The sequence below is a fragment of the Chelonia mydas genome, chromosome 4 (genome assembly GCF_015237465.2).
Source record: "Chelonia mydas isolate rCheMyd1 chromosome 4, rCheMyd1.pri.v2, whole genome shotgun sequence".
Taxonomy (NCBI): domain Eukaryota; kingdom Metazoa; phylum Chordata; order Testudines; family Cheloniidae; genus Chelonia; species Chelonia mydas.
The window spans coordinates 18925700-18949231 of record NC_057852.1 but is presented as its reverse complement, the minus strand read 5'-3'; the positions used below and the strand labels follow the sequence as shown (position 1 = coordinate 18949231).

Genomic DNA, 23532 nt, shown 5'->3' with positions numbered 1-23532 from the left:
CTAGTTTCAGATGATCTACACAATCCCTTTTTATAATGCTGCTCAAGATGGCTTCCCATAGACTGGTACTGTATTGAACCTTTTCCCTGTACTATATTATTATTTGCTTATAGCAATAAACCTGACTGATACTGGTTATTTGGTCTCTTGAATATGTTTCATAATAAACCAAAGTGTGGTCAAGCAATTGACTGTACAAATTATCAACAAACTGTTTCCCTGTAAGAACTGCAAGCTCAAACTCAAATTTTGCATTCAGGTTGCTTTTTCCTTCTGGCTGCTACAACAGCAACAATAAAAATGTCACAATAGTACACTGGTTACCAATTCTGCTGATGCTCAAGCTGAAATAGAATCTTATGTGCTCTTTTGTTGTACTGGTGGCTCTGCGGAATTAATAGGAGTAAAAAATGGTATAGTAATTTAATTCATCACTCTAGTCAAGAGAGAGTCTACTTTGTGCACCTATCTTGAGTTGGAAGCTACCATTTTTTTTACAGAGACTTTTCTGATGAAGCCCACACTTTGAGGAGGGAATCATGTTGGTCTCTAATCTGAAGGAGGCTGTTCAAATATCAAATGAATCTGTTTGGTAAATACTGCCCTCAGTGCTATTTCATGTGCATTCTCTGACCTCATTTCAAAGTTAAATGACTCCACACTTAGACCATATTGTGGACAAATGCTGCTACCGTTATCAGGTTCAGCAGTAGTAGTGCTTTTCGCCAGGAAGGGAAACTAGCTAGTAGCCTAATCAGTTTCCCTCTGCTGGCCAACCCTTTCTCTGAACTTGATGCAAAGGGGAAACAGGGTCTGTTTACCTCTTCAGTTGCTCTTTAAATGGAGTCATCTGCAGAGGGAAGTAGAGTAGAATTGTACAGTTCTTTCAAAGTTTTGTTTTACAGCTGTCAGCATAAAGTATGACTGCTACCTTCTAGTGGCTGCTGCCCAAGATGTGTCCTTACTGCTATCAAAACTGATTTCAAAGGTGTTGAATGTGGTATGTGGCCAACAATGCTATGCAGGCCGGACTCCTATGGAATTTTGTGAATGAAACACTACTAAGACCAATGTTACACATAAGCGCTTGATGGACAAACATTGCAGACTGTACCCATTCTCTAAAATATTTTCAAATGAATGAAATAAAACAGCTCCTGTAGGACTGAACTCACTATCCTGGAGGTACTCTGGACCACCCAAATAAACTATCATTATCAAGCACATAAAACAACTGTACAATGCAGTCTTTTCTACATGAAGGTAGTTACAGGTAGCTACCAAGCTACTCTTCTACGAAGTCAGCATACTACTGCCCTGTTATCCTATGGCTAAACGTTTCTAGTCCATGGCTGCTCTAGAGGACATTGTAAAGTCTCTAGATCTTTTAAGGCTGGTTTCTTTATCGAGAGGAAAACTTTAAGCAGCTAGAACCAAATAAATAGAAGAAAATTCATGGAACTAAGCAAGAGAAGGAAAAAAAAGTTGGAAGGCAGTTCAGTGAAGCCTGAGGATAGCATTTGTGCATTAAAGTTCAGCTGTTTGTATATCTCAAGTTATAGAACAATCTTTGTTAACCTTGTTTTGTATGAAAAACATAACATCCATGGTCAGATTGGAGATGGTTTTCATTTAAACAGTGTAAGACCTAGCACAACTAATTTTGCAACAAAGATCTTTCTCATAAGTATCTCTTTTTGGCTGCTTTTGTTTCTTTTCATCATAACAGTATGAGCTCTAATAAAATGCCTGAGAAAAGGAAACCAAACAAATAATAATCCTATTCCTTAAGTACTATACCTCTCCATTCATTATATGAGAGTCCACAGTCACAGCTTTGCACCCAATACAAAAGTAAACAAGGGTGGTATTACTCAGATGTTGGAAGAAAAATAAAACATTTTGTGTGCTATAAAATTAAAATATCTTTTCTGTTCTGAGCTTATTGTCTGAGGCTGTGTGGCTATTAATCATCTGATTTCATGGCAGTGACAGTCCTCAGAGGTTCAAAAATTAAGGGCCAGATTTTCAAAAGAACTCAGCACTCAGCTGCTTCCATTTAGGCACTTAAATGAAGTGACCAGATTTTTCAAATGTGCTCAGCTCAAATAGAGGACGAGTGCTGAGAGAGAGATGACAATAAGAGGAAAGACAGGTCTATACTGATCCATTTCTTTAGAGGAAATAATGTGGAAGAGGCAGAAAGGTTACTTATAGCTGAACAAGAATGTAGAGAGGAAATAATGGCTTTTCAGGAACAAATTTAATTATTAAGTAAACTTTTGTAACAGTGACTGGACTTCATGTACATACAGTATCACTCTGCCATTTGAAGTAATCAGAAATTAGCTGATATATGAAAGAACTGTGAGGTCAGAGCAGAGATTTGGACTTACTGACAAGTTCCTTGCACTTCTTATTTACTAATCTAATTTCTAACATTGCTTTATTTTTGGCCTGCAGTCTCGAGCAAAACAGCTGTATGATTCAGGATACAAAACTCTAGCACACCTAGCTAATGCAGATCCAGAAACACTGGTGAAGATGATCGAGCATTTGTCACGACGTCAAGCCAGACAAATAGTTTCATCCGCAAAGGTGAGCAAAACTTGACTATTTGAGCTGTCAAAGGGATATTGGCAAACATGGAACTCTGGGTGAAAACTTTGAGTTAACTAAATATTTTTCCATTTAGTAATCTTTCCCCAATAGATTGATTTAGGTAATTTGTGACTAGCTAGGATCAACGTGCAAAATTTACTAGTGGGAGTTTCCCACTTAAATCTCCCATGTATTAAGCAGGGGTGTGTGTGTGTAATATATAAAACCTCTTTGCCTGTAATTTTCATTCAAGATGAAGCTTTTCTGTAATAGATCCCTAATCATACCACTGTGGGGAGGCTAAGAGTATTTCCTTCATATTGCTATAAAAGGAATGAGGGAGACCCTTGCTGACCATTTTGCCTCAACAGCAGCTAAGTGCTATGCAGGTGCAAACTATTATTTCCATCCAGTGATCTAAAAGGATTTTACAAGATGGTGAAGGAGGAGGAGTATTCTCATTTTACCAGTGTAAAAACTGAGGCAAAGAAGTTGCGTGACTTTCCGGAGTCATGCAGGGAATCAGTGACCTGACTTCTAGTCCCATGCAGTAATCACAATTGCACATGCACCGCTCTGGTGAGGCAGTTTAGTGCCTCAGAATTTAACATCTAGAAATTGTAGCGGTGCTCATGGCTGGGGAGAATAGATTTCTTCGGTCTATAAATTATAGCCTGCCTGCTCACCCCAACCCCCTAAAAAATTGCCAACTTACTATAGAAGATGTGCATGAAAAATCTATTCACAAATTGTGGAACTAACAAGATCTGTGCTTAACTTCACATTGGTGGTCGTCACATTGCTTTTGGTCATACTACCTCCCTATTCCTCTCTTTACTTTGTTTGTCATCTGTTTAGAACACATGCTCCTTCGGGCAAAGACCTTGGCTTTGTATCAGTCTGTAAAGCATGGTGGATGCTATACAGATAAATATACAGAGAACAGAGATCATAATAAATATAGCTAATCTCAGAGCAAAAATTACAAGCAGCATTTGCTTTTTCTTCCTAGTCAACAGCATTTTTCCCTCACACAGTTAGTTTGTGTCCTTGTTTGTGTTGAAGCATCAACAATGTCAGAATGACTGGAAGTAGTTCTACTTTTACAACCAAGTCAGCAGAGGGAAGTCATTTACTGAGCCTTGTGAAACAGCAGCAGTTTATAATATGAGGGAAGACCTTAGAATCAGTATAAATTAGGGCTGGTTTACACAGTTTTAGCACCAATTTAACAAAGTTCTACTGTGGACACTCATGCTGATTTAAAACTGCTTATATCAGTTTAGCTTGCATCGGGCATTTCTCTCCAAGATATGTTTATGCCAGGGACTCCAAGTACAGCCCCAAGAAATAAGAACAATACATCACACTGGATAATGTTATATTATTACCACTGGATTCTTAGACACTTGTGAAATCTGAAGAACAAACTAACTGCGATGCCACAAAACATTCATGAGTTACTGTGATTCTCCATAATATGTTTAAGGTTTTAATATTAGACATACAACTGTTGCTTAATGCAAGGAAATCATCATCTGCTGTTTTTACTTTTGTGGTCAACATATTAATGTTAACTTCCTTTCAGAGTTTGTTTTTACAATTTAAAAAGTGTGGCTATTGTTGGAAGTGGTCTTCTTAACAAAAACACTTTAAAACCTTGTGAAACTGTAATGTTTAAATGGCCTAAATTTGGCTGTTTATATAACTGTATTAATAGAACAAGAAGAAATTATGCTCATTTCTTAGAACTGCAGAATAAAAATTGTGATCTGTACATGCTGTGACATTTTTGTTCTAGTCTTCTAGATTTGACATATCAAGCTTAAACTGAAGTAGGATGGATAGGCTTATATAAAGAAGATTTCTGTGAGCAGTAAAGCCATATTGATATATTAAATGTGAAAATCCTCCTAGTGACTTGCAATTCTTGAGTCAATATTATAGTAATTTTGTTCCTAATAACCTAATTTCTTCTTCTTAGTTTGTGTTTGAATGACGAGGTGTGTTTCATCTTACTGCTAATTGCACTGGCATCTGTTTGTGAACTGTCTCCTAATCATTTAATTTGTGGCTGCAGATGCTGCTGAGGGAAAAAGCTGAGGCTCTACAAGAAGAGGTTGAAGAACTGTTGAAGGTGCCTACAGATACATCTGAGGGCCTCCTAACAACTTTGCCATAAAAAACCATGATGCAGTGGAATGAATTTTCAGCTCTTAAAATAATTTTAATTCTTTTTAATGTACATATGTGTAACTTAAGCTTCTGTTCTCATAATAAATATTCAAAACACCCTTTTTGTATACCTCAGTTTTTGTAAATTTTGAAATCAGAATGCTCTTGTAACTCTGGATGTCATTTGAATGGTCTGATTGTTGGATCTCTTGAATGACTGAGGAGGAAGAATCAAAAAGTGGCACTAGATACACAGTTCTATAAATGCAGGTAGCGTTGTTCCAATTGCATGGAATTGTGGGTAGAATGTTAGTTGACTGTTCGGTGAATAGCCTTCCATCACTAGAGACCAAGGGTAAACGTTTAATTTGGACACACATGAAAATTAGTTTATTCCCATTATTAGTCCCCTTGTAGATATTTATCTGTATGACTAAACTACCTCACAATTGTGGTATGTATTCAGTCTGTTTTCAAGTAGGAACTACTAGAACATGATTCAGAAGCTGTGTACCTGTACAAACACTGCCTAATTTAAGCACTACTTCTACCTAACTGTCATGAGGTCAGTATCAAATTCACACTGTCTGTGCTGACGTATACTTTGCCTGGGAAGGTTTAGAAACCTTTCTGATTGTTTCTATAATATCTCCCTCATAGTCTGTTGTTGCTAAATGCAGATCCCATTCTCTGCAGATACAGTGTTCATGCATAGACTAACACAAAGGTTCTCCAGAACTTACCTATCAATATCTTTAAGGTGATTTTGAAATTGGAAGGTGAAAGGTTTTAGGCAAGGGTCTAACTTTCCAGTAACTGACTCAACATCCCACAACTCCATAGACAAACTCATTAGGATGCTAATAAAAAGATATCTGTACCAAGACTGCTCTGGCAAAGAGGTAGCTGTAAGTTAAGATGGCTGTTTCTGTTCAGCTGTTATAGGTTAGACTTCTCTGTATTGGAAAGGTAGATAATAGCTTTTATTGGACAACACAAATTATACACAAGGCTCAGAACAATTCCGAAGCCATGGACAAAATCACAAAGCATTGTGGGTGGTATTCAGCACGGAGTGAAGCTTAAGCATAACTTTAAAAACGAAAAAGTTTCTCTGCAAAATCCGCTGGCACTTCCTGTTCCATACAGACTTTCCAACATATATTCTTCTTCTACATTACTGCTACTGTTAACCCATTCCACCCTCAGCATTAATCATGTCTGTGGTCTGTAGATGGTCTTGGATGGACATACTATCCTTTAGTCCATAGAACATAGATTTTATGTTGCATCAGGGGGCTGTTTAATGCACATTGTAATAGAAATTAGTAATGTCTTGATTTGTTTGAACATGTTCCCAACTCGGAAGGTGGGGAGAGGCTGATCAGTTCTGGTCAAAGCTGTTAATGGTTTAGCAACTGAGTTTTATTTACTATTGGACTGCTGAATGGGGGAAATCCAAGTCAGCCATGGAATAAAGTATCTGTGGCAGGGCTTCATTTAAACCAGCCAAGTTGCTAGTGCTACAACTCTGGTAAGTATTTTTGCCGCTATTGTATAAGGTACTTAAGTCAGCGCTGCTTCAGTTTTATACACTCCCTATTAAAGCTTGATCATGAACTCAAGCTTCACACTTCAGAAATACCACAGACAGCTCAGCTCCTGGAAGCTCCATTTACACAAAGGAAGCATTGCTAGACATTTCACTACCTAGCAGATGTTGGATCATATTAAAGAAGTTCTGTATTAAAATCACAAATGAGTTTGATTTCCCATAGTTTAAATTCCAGGGTATTACTAATTAAGAGGTCTCTTGGTTTTTGGTACTGTTTCTCTCCCTCTGTGTGTGAAACTTGCAAGCTGCTAATTGTGTTAGTACATTCTAAGACAGAGTCTGTTCTCAAAGCAATTCACAGAGAGAGAGACTCAAAGCAATACTCTAACAACAGAAACAGCACCCAGAAACTCCCCGCCCTTTTGTTGTATTAACAATTGTGATTGAAATAGAGATAGAGGATGTATGTGGATGGATGCTTGGTGTGGATAATAACTGAATGATCAGGGAGGTGCCAGCCTAAGAATCCAGTGTCCATCGGCTGAAGAAGGCGTCAAGTGGAAATAACCAGAGGACCTCCGGAGGGCAGACTGGAATCCACCCAACAGCCTCAAGAATGGGAGAACTAAAGAACAAGATAACATCTTGGAGCCGTCAGGAATGTGCTATCTGCTGATTGATTCAGCAACAGCATGATGAAGCAATTCCCATAGACTGGCATAGGAAGAAATTCCTATAAAAATAGACTCTAAAAAGTGAGAACTTTGGGGTCTGATTCTGCAAACCAACTTCCAGGAGCATCAGATGAGCATCTGACAAGGCCCTGCTCCCTCCTCATGTCCAGGCCACCTGGCCAGTGGCTTGGCATGAGCAACTCTAAGGCTGGTAACTATGATAACAACTTTGCAGAACCTGTGTGTGTGTGTGTGTGTGTGTATGAATGAATGAATGAATGAATGAATGTGTGAATAAAGATGAGATTGAATGGAATGTTACAGCTGTAACTAACTGCTTACTATGATTCTTTCTGTATTCACAATAAATGTGGTATTTTGCCTTTTTCCCTTTAATAAGATCCTGCTGGTTTTTATTTTATTGGTATAACATTTTGGTGGAGAATTGCGAAAGGGGGAATATTGGTAAAAAACCTCAGTTATTTTAAATATTGGTGTGCACACCACCAGCTCTAGTGAGCTAGGCATTTCTATTAGGTTAACCAGACCTGCTGGCCTCCGAGAAGGTAGCAGGGGACCTGCTGGCCTCCGAGAAGGTAGCGGGGAAAACAGATTAAACCAGACCTGCTGGCCTCCGAGAAGGTAGCAGGGAAGAACAGATTAAACTAGACCTGCTGGCCTCCGAGAAGGTAGCAGGGAAAACAGATTAAACCAGACCTGCTGGCCTCCGAGAAGGTAGCAGGGAAGAACAGATTAAACCAGACCTGCTCGCCTCCGAGAAGGTAGCAGGGGACCTGCTGGCCTCCGAGAAGGTAGCAGGGAAGAAATAGGTTAACCAGACCTGCTGGCCTCCGAGAAGGTAGCAGGGAGAAATAGGTTAACCGGACCTGCTGGCCTCCGGGAAGGTAGCAGGGGACCTGCTGGCCTCCGGGAAGGTAGCAGGAGAAAAACGCATAGATTAAGCTATGATTTCAGAATCTAGGCTGTGTCACTTGCTAAGTAATACCAGCAGTGACAAAGAGATTGAAATATCCATGTTAAGATGTTTAAAAGAAAACAGGGTAAGCCAGTACCAGAGGGAGGAATGGAGTCAGAAGGAACTCCAACCTCACCTTTTGTTAAAGAAATTACACCTTTTAAACAAATCCTTCAAAAATTTGGGCACAGTCCTTGGACTAAACAAGCCCTAGCTGATGTCTGCACTATTTCGGACCTAGAGGATAGATTGGCTCAGTATATCCTCATATACAAACCTTCTAGTGCTGCCAAAAGAGATGCAGCAGCAATTTGGTTGTTGTGGGAGGCAGGTAAGGATTCTTCCCTCTGCTTGTCTTCATGTAAAAAGGAAAAGGCACAAACGGAAAAGGGAGCAGACAATTGGAAGGTGCTGGCTACAAATACCCAAAGCCAGCTGAAAATAGTGAAAGAGGCACTCCAGGAATACAAAAAGAGTGAAAAAGTTAACTCTGCAGAGGCTGGAGGGAGGCAGGTAAAGGGGGAGAAGGTCCTATGTACGGCACCCCCAGGCATAATTACAAAGAGAAAAGAGAGTAAAAAAAAAAAAAGTTAACTCTGCAGAGGCTGGAGGGAATGAAGCAGTTAAACTTTGTGAAAATGTTAAAAAGGAAAAAAGTGTTAGAGCATTCTTGGTTTCTTTGCAGCCATTCTGAAAGAAAAATGGGACCTTTTCCATAGGAATGTCTGTAAATTAGCCAGGCAAAAATAAACTCTCTGATTAAAATCATTTGACTGGACAATTTAGTCAAATTTCCGAAAAGAACATAAGAGGGTTCTATTGGAACTTAGCTGCCTCAAATGTATAAAGGGAATGTAAGATGTTTTAAAAAAAAAAAAAAAATAGCAGAGCAGTGTGGAAGGGATGTTAAGGAAAAGAAAATGTGTATGTATCTATCTGTGTGTGTGTAAATATGTAAAGTTCTAAGGACCAGTTGGTTTTGTTTTTGTTTTAAATAATGCCACTAAAAATCCATTTGACTCTTTAATTCAAAGTTGCAAAACTGACAGACCTTTTTGCTAGGCACAGGTAATTAGTGTTGTTTGGCTTTGGGATTTGGCATTTAACCCTTAAAAGGTAACTCAATGCTTTAAAAAATTTAAAATGTTTTTAAGTTGTGGTTGCAGCAGGGCAGTCAAAATCAGGAGAATATTAAAAAAAAAAAATTCTGGATTCTTTTTGTTTGTTTTTTTGTTTGTTTGTTTTTGTAACAAAATAGCAGATGAGAGTTGTAGTAAAAAAAAAAAAATTAAAAAAGACAGTGCCTCTCTGAAGCAACAGCAGAGGTGAGGTGCACAAAACAAAAAGAAGCAATGTTAGAAACAATGAGTCTTAAAATGGCTCTGAGTAATCAGACTGTCACTTTGATAAAGGTACATGAAAACTCTGTAAGCAAAAAAAAAAAAGAAATAGTGACACCTTATGTAAAAATGGATCTGGATAATGTTATAGAAGTTAAACTATGGAAGGAATGTGCATTTGCCCCAGAACATGTGCAGGGTATATTGTAGAAGGGGCAAAAGAAATGCAAACATACCATGCTACTTAATTAAAATGCTATTAGGGCTCCAAAGGGAGCCACAATAGGTTGGGTTTTCTTTTTCAGATTGCTGTGTGTTTTGGAAGCAGAAGTTAAAAGTAATCAAAACTCTGGTGAAAGTTGATTGTGTCCCTTTTAAGATAGAGTCTCTGAGCTGCTAATGGCTTTAAATCGAAAAGCAGGAAGCTTCTGTGAAAATGCAAATTACCTAAATGTTAAAGGAAGGAAAGAACTAGCAGCACAAAGGAGCTGCAGATAAAGGACACACCTGGTCAGCAAACAAATTGTCTAAATAAAAGGCATGGGATTATAAGATAATTTTAATAAATTTAATGATAAGTATCCCTGTAACAACGTATAGTGTGTATGATTTTTGGAAAAACCCTTTAAGGTCGTATGGTAATGATGCTTCTCAGTTATTACCTGTAAATAAAACTTAAAGCTTAACACAGCAGGAAAAACATTATAAACTTGGTCTGCTGTATAAGAAGGAAAACTCAGGGATTTAATGACTAAACAGTGGGATAATTTCCCCATAACCCTTAAAAGATAAAAGCCATTGAAACCTGGCCTGCCTATAGAACAAAAACAGGAAAATGTGAGGGAATTCCTCTGTTTTGCCTGCAATCAGCAAGGGTATTTGTAAAAGAAATATTTTAAGCAATAATCTGCCACCCCAAAAGGGGTAGAAACATGTTCTTTTTGTCTTTCAGAAAATCAGGAAAAGCTGACGCCAGCTGAAAAGCAACCCAATATCATGAACCTACTGTCACAATAGAAATTGTGTTTTGTGTTCTATGTTTTGTCTTGTGTTTTGTCTTGTCGCTAGCACTGTTGTGTGTTTAAAAAAAAAAATACTGAAGACCTGCAGGAACTTAAAAATAAATTAAGCTTTCTGTCCCAACTACAGGACAGCCTGATACAAAAACAAGTACATGCCAATGTAGACTTGGTCCAAATTGGTCTGGGTAACCTAAAAGGCCGATGGAATCTTTAGTAATGGCTTAATACTACCACATGGCTAATCCATAAGAAAAAAAAAATATTAGAAATAGGAAACTCCACAGCCATAGCTATGGGACGCACTGAAATGCAGATACTTGCACTAGCTACTTTGGAACACAAAATGTTCTGGGTCATATTGGGAAATATTAAGGGTTTGATGCATTTGTTAAAAAAGAAAGAGATCATTGTTTGACACTTATCAATATGAATGGATGCAATATGTTTCCAGTATTGTAAACCAGACTTGTTAATGGGAGAAATTGTTGTCAAAATTGCACACCAACAGTCCCTGGAGGCAAAGGTATTGAAGGTTAACCCACTCCCCATATTACACATGGGATCCTTCTGGCTACCCTGGACCTTGAGCCAGTGGGCTGGGGAGGGAGGGAAGCTATTGGACACTAGAGGTTGTACCGAATGGACTCCTCAAAAGTGGGTGTGCCTCACCTTGCCTGTTGCCCCAGAACCTTGTAGTAAAGATACATCACTAGGATCGTGTATGTGGCATGAATTGGAATCACAAACTCAAATTGCCTCACAGTACCTTCTCTTGAATAGGCTACATAGAAAGTGACACTGACGATTATAAATCTTAGTGTCAAAAGGGGGATTATGTTGGATCATATTAAAGAAGTTCTGTATTAAAATCACAAATGAGTTTGATTTCCCATAGTTTAAATTCCAGGGTATTACTAATTAAGAGGTCTCTTGGTTTTTGGTACTGTTTCTCTCCCTCTGTGTGTGAAACTTGCAAGCTGCTAATTGTGTTAGTACATTCTAAGACAGAGTCTGTTCTCAAAGCAATTCACAGAGAGAGAGACTCAAAGCAATACTCTAACAACAGAAACAGCACCCAGAAACTCCCCGCCCTTTTGTTGTATTAACAATTGTGATTGAAATAGAGATAGAGGATGTATGTGGATGGATGCTTGGTGTGGATAATAACTGAATGATCAGGGAGGTGCCAGCCTAAGAATCCAGTGTCCATCGGCTGAAGAAGGCGTCAAGTGGAAATAACCAGAGGACCTCCGGAGGGCAGACTGGAATCCACCCAACAGCCTCAAGAATGGGAGAACTAAAGAACAAGATAACATCTTGGAGCCGTCAGGAATGTGCTATCTGCTGATTGATTCAGCAACAGCATGATGAAGCAATTCCCATAGACTGGCATAGGAAGAAATTCCTATAAAAATAGACTCTAAAAAGTGAGAACTTTGGGGTCTGATTCTGCAAACCAACTTCCAGGAGCATCAGATGAGCATCTGACAAGGCCCTGCTCCCTCCTCGTGTCCAGGCCACCTGGCCAGTGGCTTGGCATGAGCAACTCTAAGGCTGGTAACTATGATAATAACTTTGCAGAACCTGTGTGTGTGTGTGTGTGTGTGTGTGTATGAATGAATGTGTGAATAAAGATGAGATTGAATGGAATGTTACAGCTGTAACTAACTGCTTACTATGATTCTTTCTGTATTCACAATAAATGTGGTATTTTGCCTTTTTCCCTTTAATAAGATCCTGCTGGTTTTTATTTTATTGGTATAACACAGAATGCCCTTTTTTGGATGCATCAAGACACATTGCCAAGTTAAATTTAAAAATAATAAATATGTAGTCCTAGCCATTGCCAAAGTGCTGAAGTAATATTTACAATACCTTAAGTATTCAGAGCTGTCCCTTGTGCCCAGTGTAGAAATCCCTAGTGCTTTCTGTTGGTAAAGAGATTGCTGAAAATGGTTCTTGCTCACTAAGGTCTCTCCAAAGTAGGGCTAATATGAAAAAAAAATCTACTAGTTGCAAATAGAGAATTAATTTGTTTGTTTGGAGTTTTCATTTATGATGATCGATATTTCAAACAATCACTAGAATGTGAAGAGCAGGGGGTGGGGGAATCACAGGGCTAAGTACATCAGGAGAAAGCTCCAACAGAGAACAATAGACATAACCTTCATAGGGGACCTTTTTAGTCATGTCTTCAGCCTTTGTCAGGACTGGTGGATCTAAATGTTGGTAGGTTTGTTTGGCTCTTCCTGGTTTTGCTCAAATCTTGAGGGGCAAAAGGCTGGATAGGAGTGTTTGGATTCTCATAACACTCACAAGGACAGTGAGAAAGCTCATAGACCACTGTTAGGGGTTCAGGATTGGTGCCTCACTACTCCACTACTGTAATTAATGTTCTAGGAAAACCTATATAAGTAACTAAGCTATGCGAAGTATTAATTTATTATGGTAATCTAATGATCTGTTAATGGCTATTTTTATTGATTTGTAAACTCTTAATGTAAACATTTGATATGATCTTTCCTACATGATGAAACTAAACAGCAGAGAAATGGGTCTTTAACAGCAGGTGGTATTTGGGTCGCTTACTCCCCTGTGTGCACACTGCTTTGTTGGTTTTCTGGTGTACAAAATGGTGTGATAGTGCTGCTACCAGAGAAGATGGGGTTTAATCATGATGATAGGTGTAGAGATTATGTGAAGGGTCCCCAAAAGGCCACAAAACCTAGGTCTCCTCAAAAGACATAACAAAGGGTTATATGTGTTAGAAACAAGCAAATGCATTTAATTCCTCAAATCCCAGTCTGGGGGAAATTTAGGTTGGCATTTGTCATTTTTGCTGCTGTTTCTGCAGGCTGGGCAGTGCCAGATGGATGATCCTGTTTCCCACAGGCATTCTCTGATGTGACCTTTGCTTTGCTCTCTTTAGAACTGAAGTGATTGAGACGTCAGCAGTTGAAATGAACACTACATTACAGCCAGCTTGTACTTTGTCTTTGATTAAAACAAGCCAGTCAATTCAAGGTGTAAAACTGGGTGTTCATTACCCACTGATGATAAATGGCCTATTATGGTATATCTTGCTGTCAAAAAGTTCACCCCAGGATGGCTTCGTAAACTTTGGAGGAGAGTAAAAGGATTTTTTCCTTCATTAAAAGGATCTGGCAGGTCTGTCTTCCATGTGAACATGACAAAAGGGATTCAGCATGTTCCTATGGCTAAAGCAGGGGTCTGGAGTCAGGATTCCCAGCTCTGCCACTGGCTGGCACTGGGATTTTCAGGGAAGCCTTTTAGTTTAGTTTATCCATCTGTAAAACTGGTCTAATACAAAAGCTACTTCTAAAGGGGAGTCCAGGCTTCAATTGCTGTTTTGATCACAGCCACTATAAGTGAGATGTATTTTTTTTTGTGGCCTTGTAAGCCAGTTCCATGTGAGTTAGTTCTGAGAAGGCATTTCTAGTGCATGCCCATTCTCATATTGTAAACCTTAATTTTACCTTTTTTAAGTGTTGTGTCAGCTATGGATTCCACCTAGACTATAAGCCACCTACTTCAAGTTAAATGTGTTGCCTTTTGTGACTCGATTTGTAAGAAGGTGACCATTTAGTTTTTATTCTTCTTCTGATGTTTCAATGTCTCGAGCTGCGTAATGGTCCCAGATTATCTACAGTTGCCAGTTGTTGTGTATTCCTTGGAGAGTATTTACATTCCACTGAATGGCAACAAAGTCATACCCTTTGGCAGCATGACAAACCTAACTTTCCTATGCAGCAATGAAATGTTTCCTGTTTGATCTTACTGTTTTTTTCCTCTTACATTTCCCTGTATTGCAAATGCCACTCATTCGTCACAATGAATAGCTGAATTATTTTTAAAATCACAAGTTGCCTTTATTTTTAATTGGAAGCTTTTAAAAGTAGCTATTCTTCAAGCCTGTGGCTTCTGATGACTTTTCTGCAGCTTCTCTTTATGAAGCCATGTGAAACACGGGGAATTGAAGAATAGCATCAGTAAATGTTCCTCTCTTGTCCATAATTGTGAATAAAATAAACACTGAAGAAAGTTTAAAAATCAGAGAAGGAGGAGAGAAATTGGGTTTAAGCAAACGCAGCAAGTTAAGTGAAGGATTGTCTTACCACACAGCTCCCTGAAACTAGCAGATTGAGTAAGTCTAGCCAGGAATTGTCTGTGTGTACATGACCAGATCAGCTTGCTGGTTTAGAATCAGGCTTGGAAAGATTTGCCTTTCTTTGGAATTTCAGCTGTTTCTGAGCTTAATTGTGTTGAATTTTTCTGTAACAAAGGAAATTACCCAAACCACTCATTTAATCAAAATATGGCTGTGAAAATCAAGACTCAGAATCATACATTTTGTCATTGTTCAGCTTTCCAAGATGCTTAAGTCTTTCCTAGAGCCACTAACATGCTTAATGGCCTTCCAGCAGCATTTTAATTAAAAATGTTTAACTTGGTCTCCAACGTAGTGAGGAAGCTTTTTTGGATGGAAGGGAGAATGGATCACCACAATTTGTCTATTTAATACAGAAGTTTTGAGCTGTATTACATGCAGAGTGGTTCAGCTAAATAGGTTAGATTAGGTGGTTTAAAATTTTCCTATAAGCAGAGAGCACCTCATGGTTCTGGAGGTTGAGGAGAGTAGGTTTTTTGTCTACCCATAATTATTATGAGTAGATCTGGGTCAGTCAGTACAGTTAAAATAAGAGTTCCTTCCTTGAATTTTTGAAAAATGAGGGAGTTTCCTCCCTTTTGACCCCCTAACTACTTCTGGTATTCATAGAGGTAGACGTTCTGAACTGCACCAGTTAGGTGTGTGGTCCAGAAGTCCTCTCTATCATGGACAGGCAAGAATAGATTAATGGATTTTAAGGCCAGAAGGGACTGTTGTTATGATCTAGTCTGACCTCCTGCATAACACAGGTCACACAACCTCACCCACTAACTTCTGCATCAGGCGCATAACCTCTGTTGCAGCTACAGCATATCTTTTAAAGAGACCTCTAGTTTTTACTCAGAAAATGGAGAATTCACCATGTCCCTAAGAAAGTGCATAGCTGCAAAATTTCAGTGGGTGGGGATGGGAGAGGAGAAGGTTACACCAGAACCTTCCCTGGCCACTCAAGTTTGCAGCCTGAGCATAGAAAACAAACCACCAAGTCTGTTTCACTTCTCCATTTTATTCTTATTCTATCATACAGAATCCTGTGGGCTGAATCTGCAGTAACTCCCATTTGATGCTCAGCTACAAATTGTGGGACAAAAAAGGTTCAAAAAGAAACATCAGCCTTGCAAAATTGTCATGAAAGATGGCTAACCTAGGCCCAAGCCCTCCCCCCGACACTGCTGCTACACGTGATCGTTGACTCACCCTGAGTGAGTGGGTAAGCAGAATTTTGCAGGGCTGGCTGAGGGAGCTGCGGGGTAGAAGATAGCTATGCAAACTGCAACCATAGGGATGTTTTGGTTGTGGGCTTCCATGGTCACAGCTGGTGTGTGTTTTGTGCAAGCCAGAAGGTCACTTGGTACTTTCCGCTGGAGGAGAACTGTGTTTTAAAAATAAAAAAATAGAATGTTGTGCTGATGGTTAGAGGATCTTATCCATCTCGGAGTCTGAAGCATCAGCGATGATGCAAACTCCAATGCTTTAACCAGAACGATGTAGTGACCATGCTGCTTTTACTTTGCATTATACTAGCACCTACATATTTCCTACCAAGTCTGGGACCCATTGTGCTAAGCATTAAAAGATATGCCTGACCCCAATTGCTTACAGTCTAGACAGACAATGAGTGGTAAGGGAAACCAAAGCACAGAGAAATGAAATAACCTGCCCAAGCTCACACGGCAGGGTAGTGGCAGCACTGGGGATAGAACGTAGGTCTCCCAGTCCTGGTTCAGTGCTCTTTCCACTACACTTGTTTCCCAAATGGTGGGTTGCGGGAAGGGTCTAGGTGTGGGTCACCTCACTCCTTACCCTGCACTCTCACTTCCACTGGGCTTGGGCATCAGGCAGAGGGAGCAGTGTATCCAATACTGTAATGTTTTTATGAAGTTAATACAAAATCAGTATTGCCATTGCACAGTTACTGGATTTAAAACATAGCAAATAGTAGTTAAATACACACAGTACATATGTAATAGTGGTCCCCATAAAAGATTAAATGCAGCTGGTAGGTCACATGAGTAAAAAGTTTGGGAACCCCTGCAGTCAATCACGCTGTCCTTCTGCCTCTTGATCAGACAAATAACCGTGTGATTAGTCATTCCCTGCTCTTCATTAAGGGCCCAGTCCTATGAGGTATTGAAGGGTCTTCAGATCTTCTGATTACATATGCCAGCCAATTATCTGTCATTCAAATGTATAGACCCCCGAATGCTCAAATTGTGAAGTTGGAGCATTCATATGCAACTTGTAAAGGTTATTTGGCGTTGACAATGTGTGAATTAAATTAGTTAAAAAACCAGTGTTTTGTTGTGCACATGTTCAATACCCTGTAGATGAAGGGAGGATGGCCAGCTGGCATCTGGGGCAGTGTTAAGATAATTTGGGGGGCTCTTTTGAAAAGTGCAACCTTGACTGTTTTCTGGGTTTCTAATTCTTGTTGGGGGGGGGGGGGGGACCTAATAAATCCGAGCTATGCCTACAGTCTGAGTTTCACCTTGCCAAAGCTTTCTGTGCAGGAATACAGTACACTACACAGTCAGCCACTAAACTGTAAAATAGGGCAGTATGTTGTAATACAGTTCAATGTGACTCAGTTAATGCTGTGTGGGAAATGTCACTGGAATTTCCTGACTTTCATGGGTTGAAAATCTTCACTCTTTTAAGTTCCTTAATATATAGGTGTTTTTCTGGCTTTGCATGATACTTTTTCAGTTTACAAGAAACAGAACTAGCTGTGGTCAGAATTGTCCACTTCGTTTCCCTCGATAAGTCGGCACTTCCTCTTGGTGCTATTTAATTTCCTAGACTGTTTTATCTTTACCTCACACTAGTTTTAAGAAATAGAGTTGATTGTAATGGCCACACAACCACTAGCGTGAAATGCTTAGACTATGCAATATCATGATTACCCCTTCCAAGAAATTAAATACCTCTCATACAGTTGTGGGTTCCTCTGGGGCAGGGGTGGCCATCCTGCGGCTCCTTGTATAGTCACAGACTCTGGGGCTGGAGCTACAGGTGCCAACTTTCCAATGTGCCAAGGGGTGCTCACTGCTCAACCCCTGGCTCTGCCCTAGGCCTGCCCCCACTCCACCCCTTCCCGCCCCCTCCCCTGAGCCTGCAGTGCCCTCGCTTCCCCGCCTCCTGCATGCCACAGAACACAGATGATCAGTGGGGCTGCCGGTGGCCAGGAGGCACTGGGAGCAGGGGGAGGAGCTGATGTGCAGGCTGCTGACATATTACTGTGGCTCTTTGGCAATGTACGTTGGTAAATTCTGGCTCCTCCTCAGGCTCAGGTTGGCCACCCTTGCTCTGGGGAAATGAGGAAAACAGAGAATGGGACTGGGATGAAGGCACACAGGAGGTCTAATCCTGGTTGACATTGATGCCTGTAACCTTGGGAAAATCACATACTCTCTGCCTTCCTTTTTTTCATCTAGAAAAAAGGGCTAGTGCCCTCAGACCCGTCTCCCAGTTTTGAACATTAAGAAGTTTGCAAAGCGAGTTGAAAATGGCAAGTACAGTAAATTGTTATAATGAGCCCTAGTGCTCTGGTCGGGCAGCCTTTTCGCTTATCTTCAGCATCAAGGTTTTGTGAGCTACTAAAGATACAATGGAGTCTAGGACTTGCATAGCTAAAGTCCACCACGTTTGGATTCAGTGTGCAATCCGACAATCACTCAGCTCAAAAGCTGGAAGGTAAATAGTGTGACTAGGTGAGTTAGGGAAATATAGAGAACAATGCTGGAAAAAGTACAAAGAATCTCTTCTTGTGTGAGCACTTCCACAGCAAGGCAAAGGGTAGATCTGGAAACAAACACTGACGGGCCATAACTAAACTCAAATAGTAGTTGCCTCTTCTGTACCTGTACTAATGACTTTACTTTTGTGTTTCCTGTAATAATTGTCCTGTACTTCACTGAATCCTTAAGCAGTTGATTCATTCATAAGGTTGGGTAACCCTTACCACATTCCAGTCAACTACTAGAATGTGAATTACTCTGGCAGCTATTCAACACAGAGTGTCTCCCTCCTGCCCTGCCCAGTGTATCCATACAACATTAATAGGCTCCCTGCCGTTGGAACCATAGTATTAACCCAAGGACCAGCAAAGACTGGAGAGCCATTAACAATCTTCTTATGCTGGGAGAGCAATGGATTTGACCCAGGCTGTCAACACACGTGGGTTAGTTTGCTCTGGTGGGTCTTGCTCCGTTGCTGAACTGCAGCGGGGAGGTGACTGACTAGGAACATGTGAAGGCTTGTGCCAGCCCGAGGCCTGCGGTTTCCCTGCCTTTGCTCCAAGAAGTGTTGAATTCCTGCAGCGCAGGGGCGGGTGCGAACTAAGGCTTATTTCAAAAGGCCTCTGGCTCAAGAACTTCGTTTTAAGATGGGAAGAGGCCTGGATTCCCAAGGGCAGCACATCTTCCTAGCCGTCCTCTGCATCCCGCACCATGGTCCCGGGCATGTTCAGAACAGCCTGTGGGGAACCATGAGCCCGGATCAATCCCTTGTGCAAGCCACATCGGCGGGGCGGGGCGGGGGGCAGAGAGCCGCTTATGCCACGACAGCGCTGCCCCCGGGGGCCAGGCCCAGGCTGGAGAGCGTGAGCCCCGGGGGGACGGGGCACAGCCCGCCCGCAGAGCGCCACGTGGGGCTGTCTCGGCTCCGCCCGGCCGCCGCGCACGTGCGCCAGGGGGCGGGCTGGGGCCGCCCGCGGGCCGGGAGCGGCGAGCTGCGCCGGGCGGGAGGCAGCGGCGGGCGGGAGCGGCGGGGCGAGGATGCTGCGGCGGCTGCTCTGGCTGCTGCTGGCCGGGGAGGCGGCGGCGGCGGCGGCGGCCGGCCCGGCGGTGCTGAGCGCCGAGCTGCGCGGCGAGCCGGCGCGGGAGGTGAGCCCGGCTTTCCTCTCCCTCACCATCGATGCCAACCTGGCCGCGGACCCCAGGTTCGTCCCCGTCCTGGGGTAAGTGACCGCCCCCTTCCCCGCTGCCTCCCGGACAGGAGCAGCGATTTCCTCCCCCCGGGTAGAAAGATGGGGCCAGCTAGGGGCGGGAGCGGCTGTGACCCCCCCCACGTCTGCAGCCGCCAGCCCGGCGAGGTCAGAGGGGAGCTAGAGTCCGTCCTCTCCCCTCCCCCGGTCCAAAGGGTCCTGCCAGTCCCAGGGTGGGTGCGTCCATTACATACACACACGCCCCAGCCAGGTGCCCAGGGGACCCTGCCGGCTCTCTGCGGCCCAGCCCCCTGCCTTACCCTGTGGTAGCCCCCGTCTGTGCTTTGCTTTCTCTCCCCGGGCGCGGGACAGCCTGGGGCCAGCTACCACCCAGCTCCCTCTAAGCAAGCACCTTTATTCGTAAGGGAGTAACGTTCCAGAGGAAACGTGTGAAAACCAGCCGAGGTTCCTACCCACCTGCTAGAAGCTTAGCCGAGGTCACCTAGCCGACCTGTGGGGCCCTGCTAGCCCAAAGTTTTTCCAGCCCTTCTGCAAGGCTTGGAGGTACTCTGGGACAGAAAATCCTGTCCATTTCCTGAATGAAAAAGAGATGAAGGCCCTATGTCAGTTCAGGCTCCGCTCTTTATACTAAACTCTTTAGTAGACCCTAATGGGGTCTTCTGGGCCAGGACATCTAAACTGCAGTTTTATAGCCTCACAGCCTGAGCCCCATGAGCCTGAGTCAGCTGTCCAGGGCCAGTCATGGGTGTGTTGTTGCAGTGTAGACGTACCCATTGGCAGGAACACAGGGTGGAGGGCGTTCACAGGACAGCTGCCCATGCTATACTTGTTTTGAGGATAAATAAGGTGCTTTGTCTTGCAGGGCTGTAACTCCAACAGCTTTTGGAGTTACAGCACGTTTTCATCAGCACAAAATCCCACAGGATTTTTTTTAAACTGAATTAAAGAGAGCAGGAGAACTGAGCGGAGAAAAAGGTAGGGCTGAGGTACACTGACAGGAGAACAGTACAGCTACCAAGGGTCGGATGAGGGCCAAACACCACAACACAGAGGAAGCTGAGCCCAATGATCGAGGGGCTCCTGAACTCACAGCCTTCTAGCTCCTCCACCGAGCAGGGTCATGACGTGAGCTGACCTCCCACTCCTGGTGCAGCTTTGGACTCTCCTCCCACTTATGTCTTTTGCTTCAAATGGAGTGAAACAAGTGGAGGATGCTCTGTCACTGCCCGAGGCTGAATCTGCACCTGCTGGAAAATGCAGTCCTCCAGCTCAGCAACTCAGCCCTTCTAAGGAAATACACCAAATAAACCAACCCATGTTTAATCTTCACCTGAATTTTTCCTCCTTCTCCTGTTTTCCTTCTGCTCTCATTCTCCATGTCGTTCCTGCTCCCCTCTCCCACTTTCACTCCTCCTGCGTCCACAAATCTTTTCTTTTTTACCACGTGCCTGTTTTCTGTCCCTTTTATCTCTCGCCTTGTCTTTTGACTTCCTCTTTCCTGCAGCTGCTTTCATCCTCCTTGTCTCATTTCTGTTCTCTACATCCCCTTACTCTTAGTCCCCATTCCTTTGTTTCTCTTTTTCTCCCCCTCACGCTGCCTCACTCATCTTTTTTTTTTTTTTTCCTGGCCCCTCTGTTGCATTTTCCTTTGCTCGGTCTCAGTTTTACCTTCATCTCACAGGGGTGTTGAGGATTAATGTGTTAGTATTTGACTTGCTAAGCACTTTCTTCTCTCACAGCTTGGGCCTTGCCATCTTTTGGGATCCCTCCTGTTGCTTGGCCACTGGAGATGGTCTCCCATGATGTGGGAGTCTTCCTTCTAGTTAGCCGCAAAGAAAGTCTGCCCTTCTCTTCCACTGCCTGAGCTCTGGGAATAAGAGCCTGGAGCCACTTGCTCAGGCAGTCATCCTTTTTCTACTGACAGTGCACCCAGCAGCAAGGGGGTGGGGGCGGGAAGGGAAGGTATCTTCAACCTGCCTCAGAGATGGGGAAATAATTCCCCAGCCCATGGCCTAGTACACTTCTAACCTCTCTGACAATCAACGGCAAAGTGAAAGTGGAATGAACGACAAACGTCTAATCAGAGAGTTCATGATTCAGGCTCTGCCACAAAGAGGAAGTAATTGGTGTCTGATAATCTCCTGCACAGTTGTTCCATAACAGATAACATCGGTGAAGCACAACATTGTTGTCTCTGCCGCAAGGTCAGACTGAAGAGGGGCAGTCTTGTCTCCTTCTTTGCAGTGGCTGGGCTCAAGGAGCCTGTTCCCTGCACGTTACTCCAGCTGAGAACTTGTGCAATCTGTGTGTATTTGTGTAGACCAGTTTAATTTAAATAGGTTTTTTCATCTGTTGAGTTAAATTGATGCTAGCCCCTGTGTGGACTCTGTTTTTGGTTTAAGAGTGACTGGCTTCAGTGTTGCTTAGGTCAACTAGGAATCAAAATTTAAAAGTAATTTTAAGTTAAACCAGTGCCCAACTTTCTTATGTAGGTAAGGCCCTGGTGTACTCGAAACTGCTGGTTACAATGCTTCCTCATTTCAGAAAAAGAGAAGCAGAGGCAGACCAAATGAAATCCCCCCAGCATTCAGACATGACATTAAAGTGCTGTCATCCTTTCCAATTGTTGGAATTTTTGGAGAGCGAAGGTGGGGAAAACTACAACAAAACATAGAAAAAATCCTTTATTTGCAAAGGATACTCCCAGTCATATCATTGACCATTTTCAGCAAAAGTGAGGACTTTCCGTGGAGAGCAGCTGCCTGACCTACAAAATCATTGATGACTTAGTCAGAAATCTGCTAACCCTATGATCTAATGGCAGCCCTGCTATATGATGCAGGGGGTTGATGTATGGATCTGGGAGTGCTGGAGGAAACACGCTCAACCCATGGGTGTAAAAGGAGGCAAAGAGTGACATATGGTTAAGGGGAGGTATAAAGAGAGGAAAGGGAGGGGAATTCCTGCAATCCCCACACCCCCTGAGGCCACAGGCTGCAAAATTTGCATCTGGATCTGAATGTTTCTGATGATCAGACCCATCTCTACAACTAATTATGGTCAGCTTGACTGTGATGAAGATGTTTGTTCCATTTTTCAATACTCCCTTCTCCAGCTCTCGCAAACTGCGCACTTTAGCAAGAGGTTTGTCTCCAGGCTTCTTGAGATTTGGTGGCACCAGAACCGACTTCCTGATCTTCAATCCAGAGAAGGATTCAACTTTAGAAGAGAGAGACTTTTGGGAACCACAGGTGAATCAAGGTAAAACTGATGGCAACATGTTAACCATGAAAATGTCTTTGATTTAAATTAATTAAAATGTGCTTTAAAGCATGCTACAGATACAGTAAATACAGGGAAAAGCATTCCAGTCCATGCTTACTAGTCAGTAGACTTGCCTGAAGTTGACAGGCATGTCCCATTTCCTGCAGGACTATCTCCTAGCTGCTGGGAGAGGAAAGCACAGGTGAGTGGAGCCTGCCCTAGAGCTACCACTAAGTGAAGCCTCCAACTTAGTGGGTCAGGGCTGTTTAGAAGATTCTTCTCTACATAGGTCTTTAGAAGCATCTTCCCTCCTACCCCTTCCATTCTATTCTGTCTCTTCTCTTACCACCGCCCCAGTACTTAACAGTCTGCAGTCTCCCTTTCCCCATCAGCTGTTTCCCTGGGTTTCTTTACATTATGAGCTCTTGCAGGGCCTATTTGTGTGAACAAAGCCTAGCGTGTTCTGACTGGTACCAGAGTACAAAAAACAAATGATGACAATTGAGATGCAGGGTGGAAAACCGGTTACTTTACAGGCAGAATCCCCACCTAACAGTTGGGAAATCTACCTTTCTACTGGGTTGCTGTTCCATACGATGTCATCAGAACAGTGTTCCCAGCCTCTGCTTTCACCAATAGGAGCTAGAAAATTGCAGCTATATCTTAACAATAAAGCACTAACTGAAAAAAACAATTAGGTGGAAGAGAAGAGATTATTCTGCTTTATTTTCGTGGGGGAATTTGCAAAAACACTCGTCTTTGGCCTATCTCTGATCCCATTGAAGACAATG

The 23532-nt window shown here is 42.4% G+C and overlaps 2 protein-coding genes across 11 annotated transcripts in view; both read left to right on the top strand.

Annotated features, from left to right (window-relative positions):
* The window catches only part of HELQ (helicase, POLQ like), a 34445-nt gene extending 29551 nt beyond the window's left edge, over window positions 1-4894 (top strand). For all 10 annotated transcript variants that reach the window (XM_037896785.2, XM_043545609.1, XM_037896783.2 and 7 more), the window contains 2 exons: window positions 2464-2598; window positions 4682-4894. In XM_037896785.2, coding sequence (XP_037752713.1) covers window positions 2464-2598; window positions 4682-4783 — 237 coding nt within the window. In that variant the 3' untranslated portion in view covers window positions 4784-4894. The remainder of the gene's footprint in view (window positions 1-2463; window positions 2599-4681) is intronic.
* Window positions 4895-19273: 14379 nt separating this feature from the next.
* HPSE (heparanase) overlaps window positions 19274-23532 on the top strand; it is a 23517-nt gene continuing 19258 nt past the window's right edge. Inside the window, exons 1-2 of the mRNA XM_037896779.2 lie at window positions 19274-19489; window positions 22593-22738. Coding sequence (XP_037752707.1) covers window positions 19308-19489; window positions 22593-22738 — 328 coding nt within the window. The 5' untranslated portion in view covers window positions 19274-19307. The remainder of the gene's footprint in view (window positions 19490-22592; window positions 22739-23532) is intronic.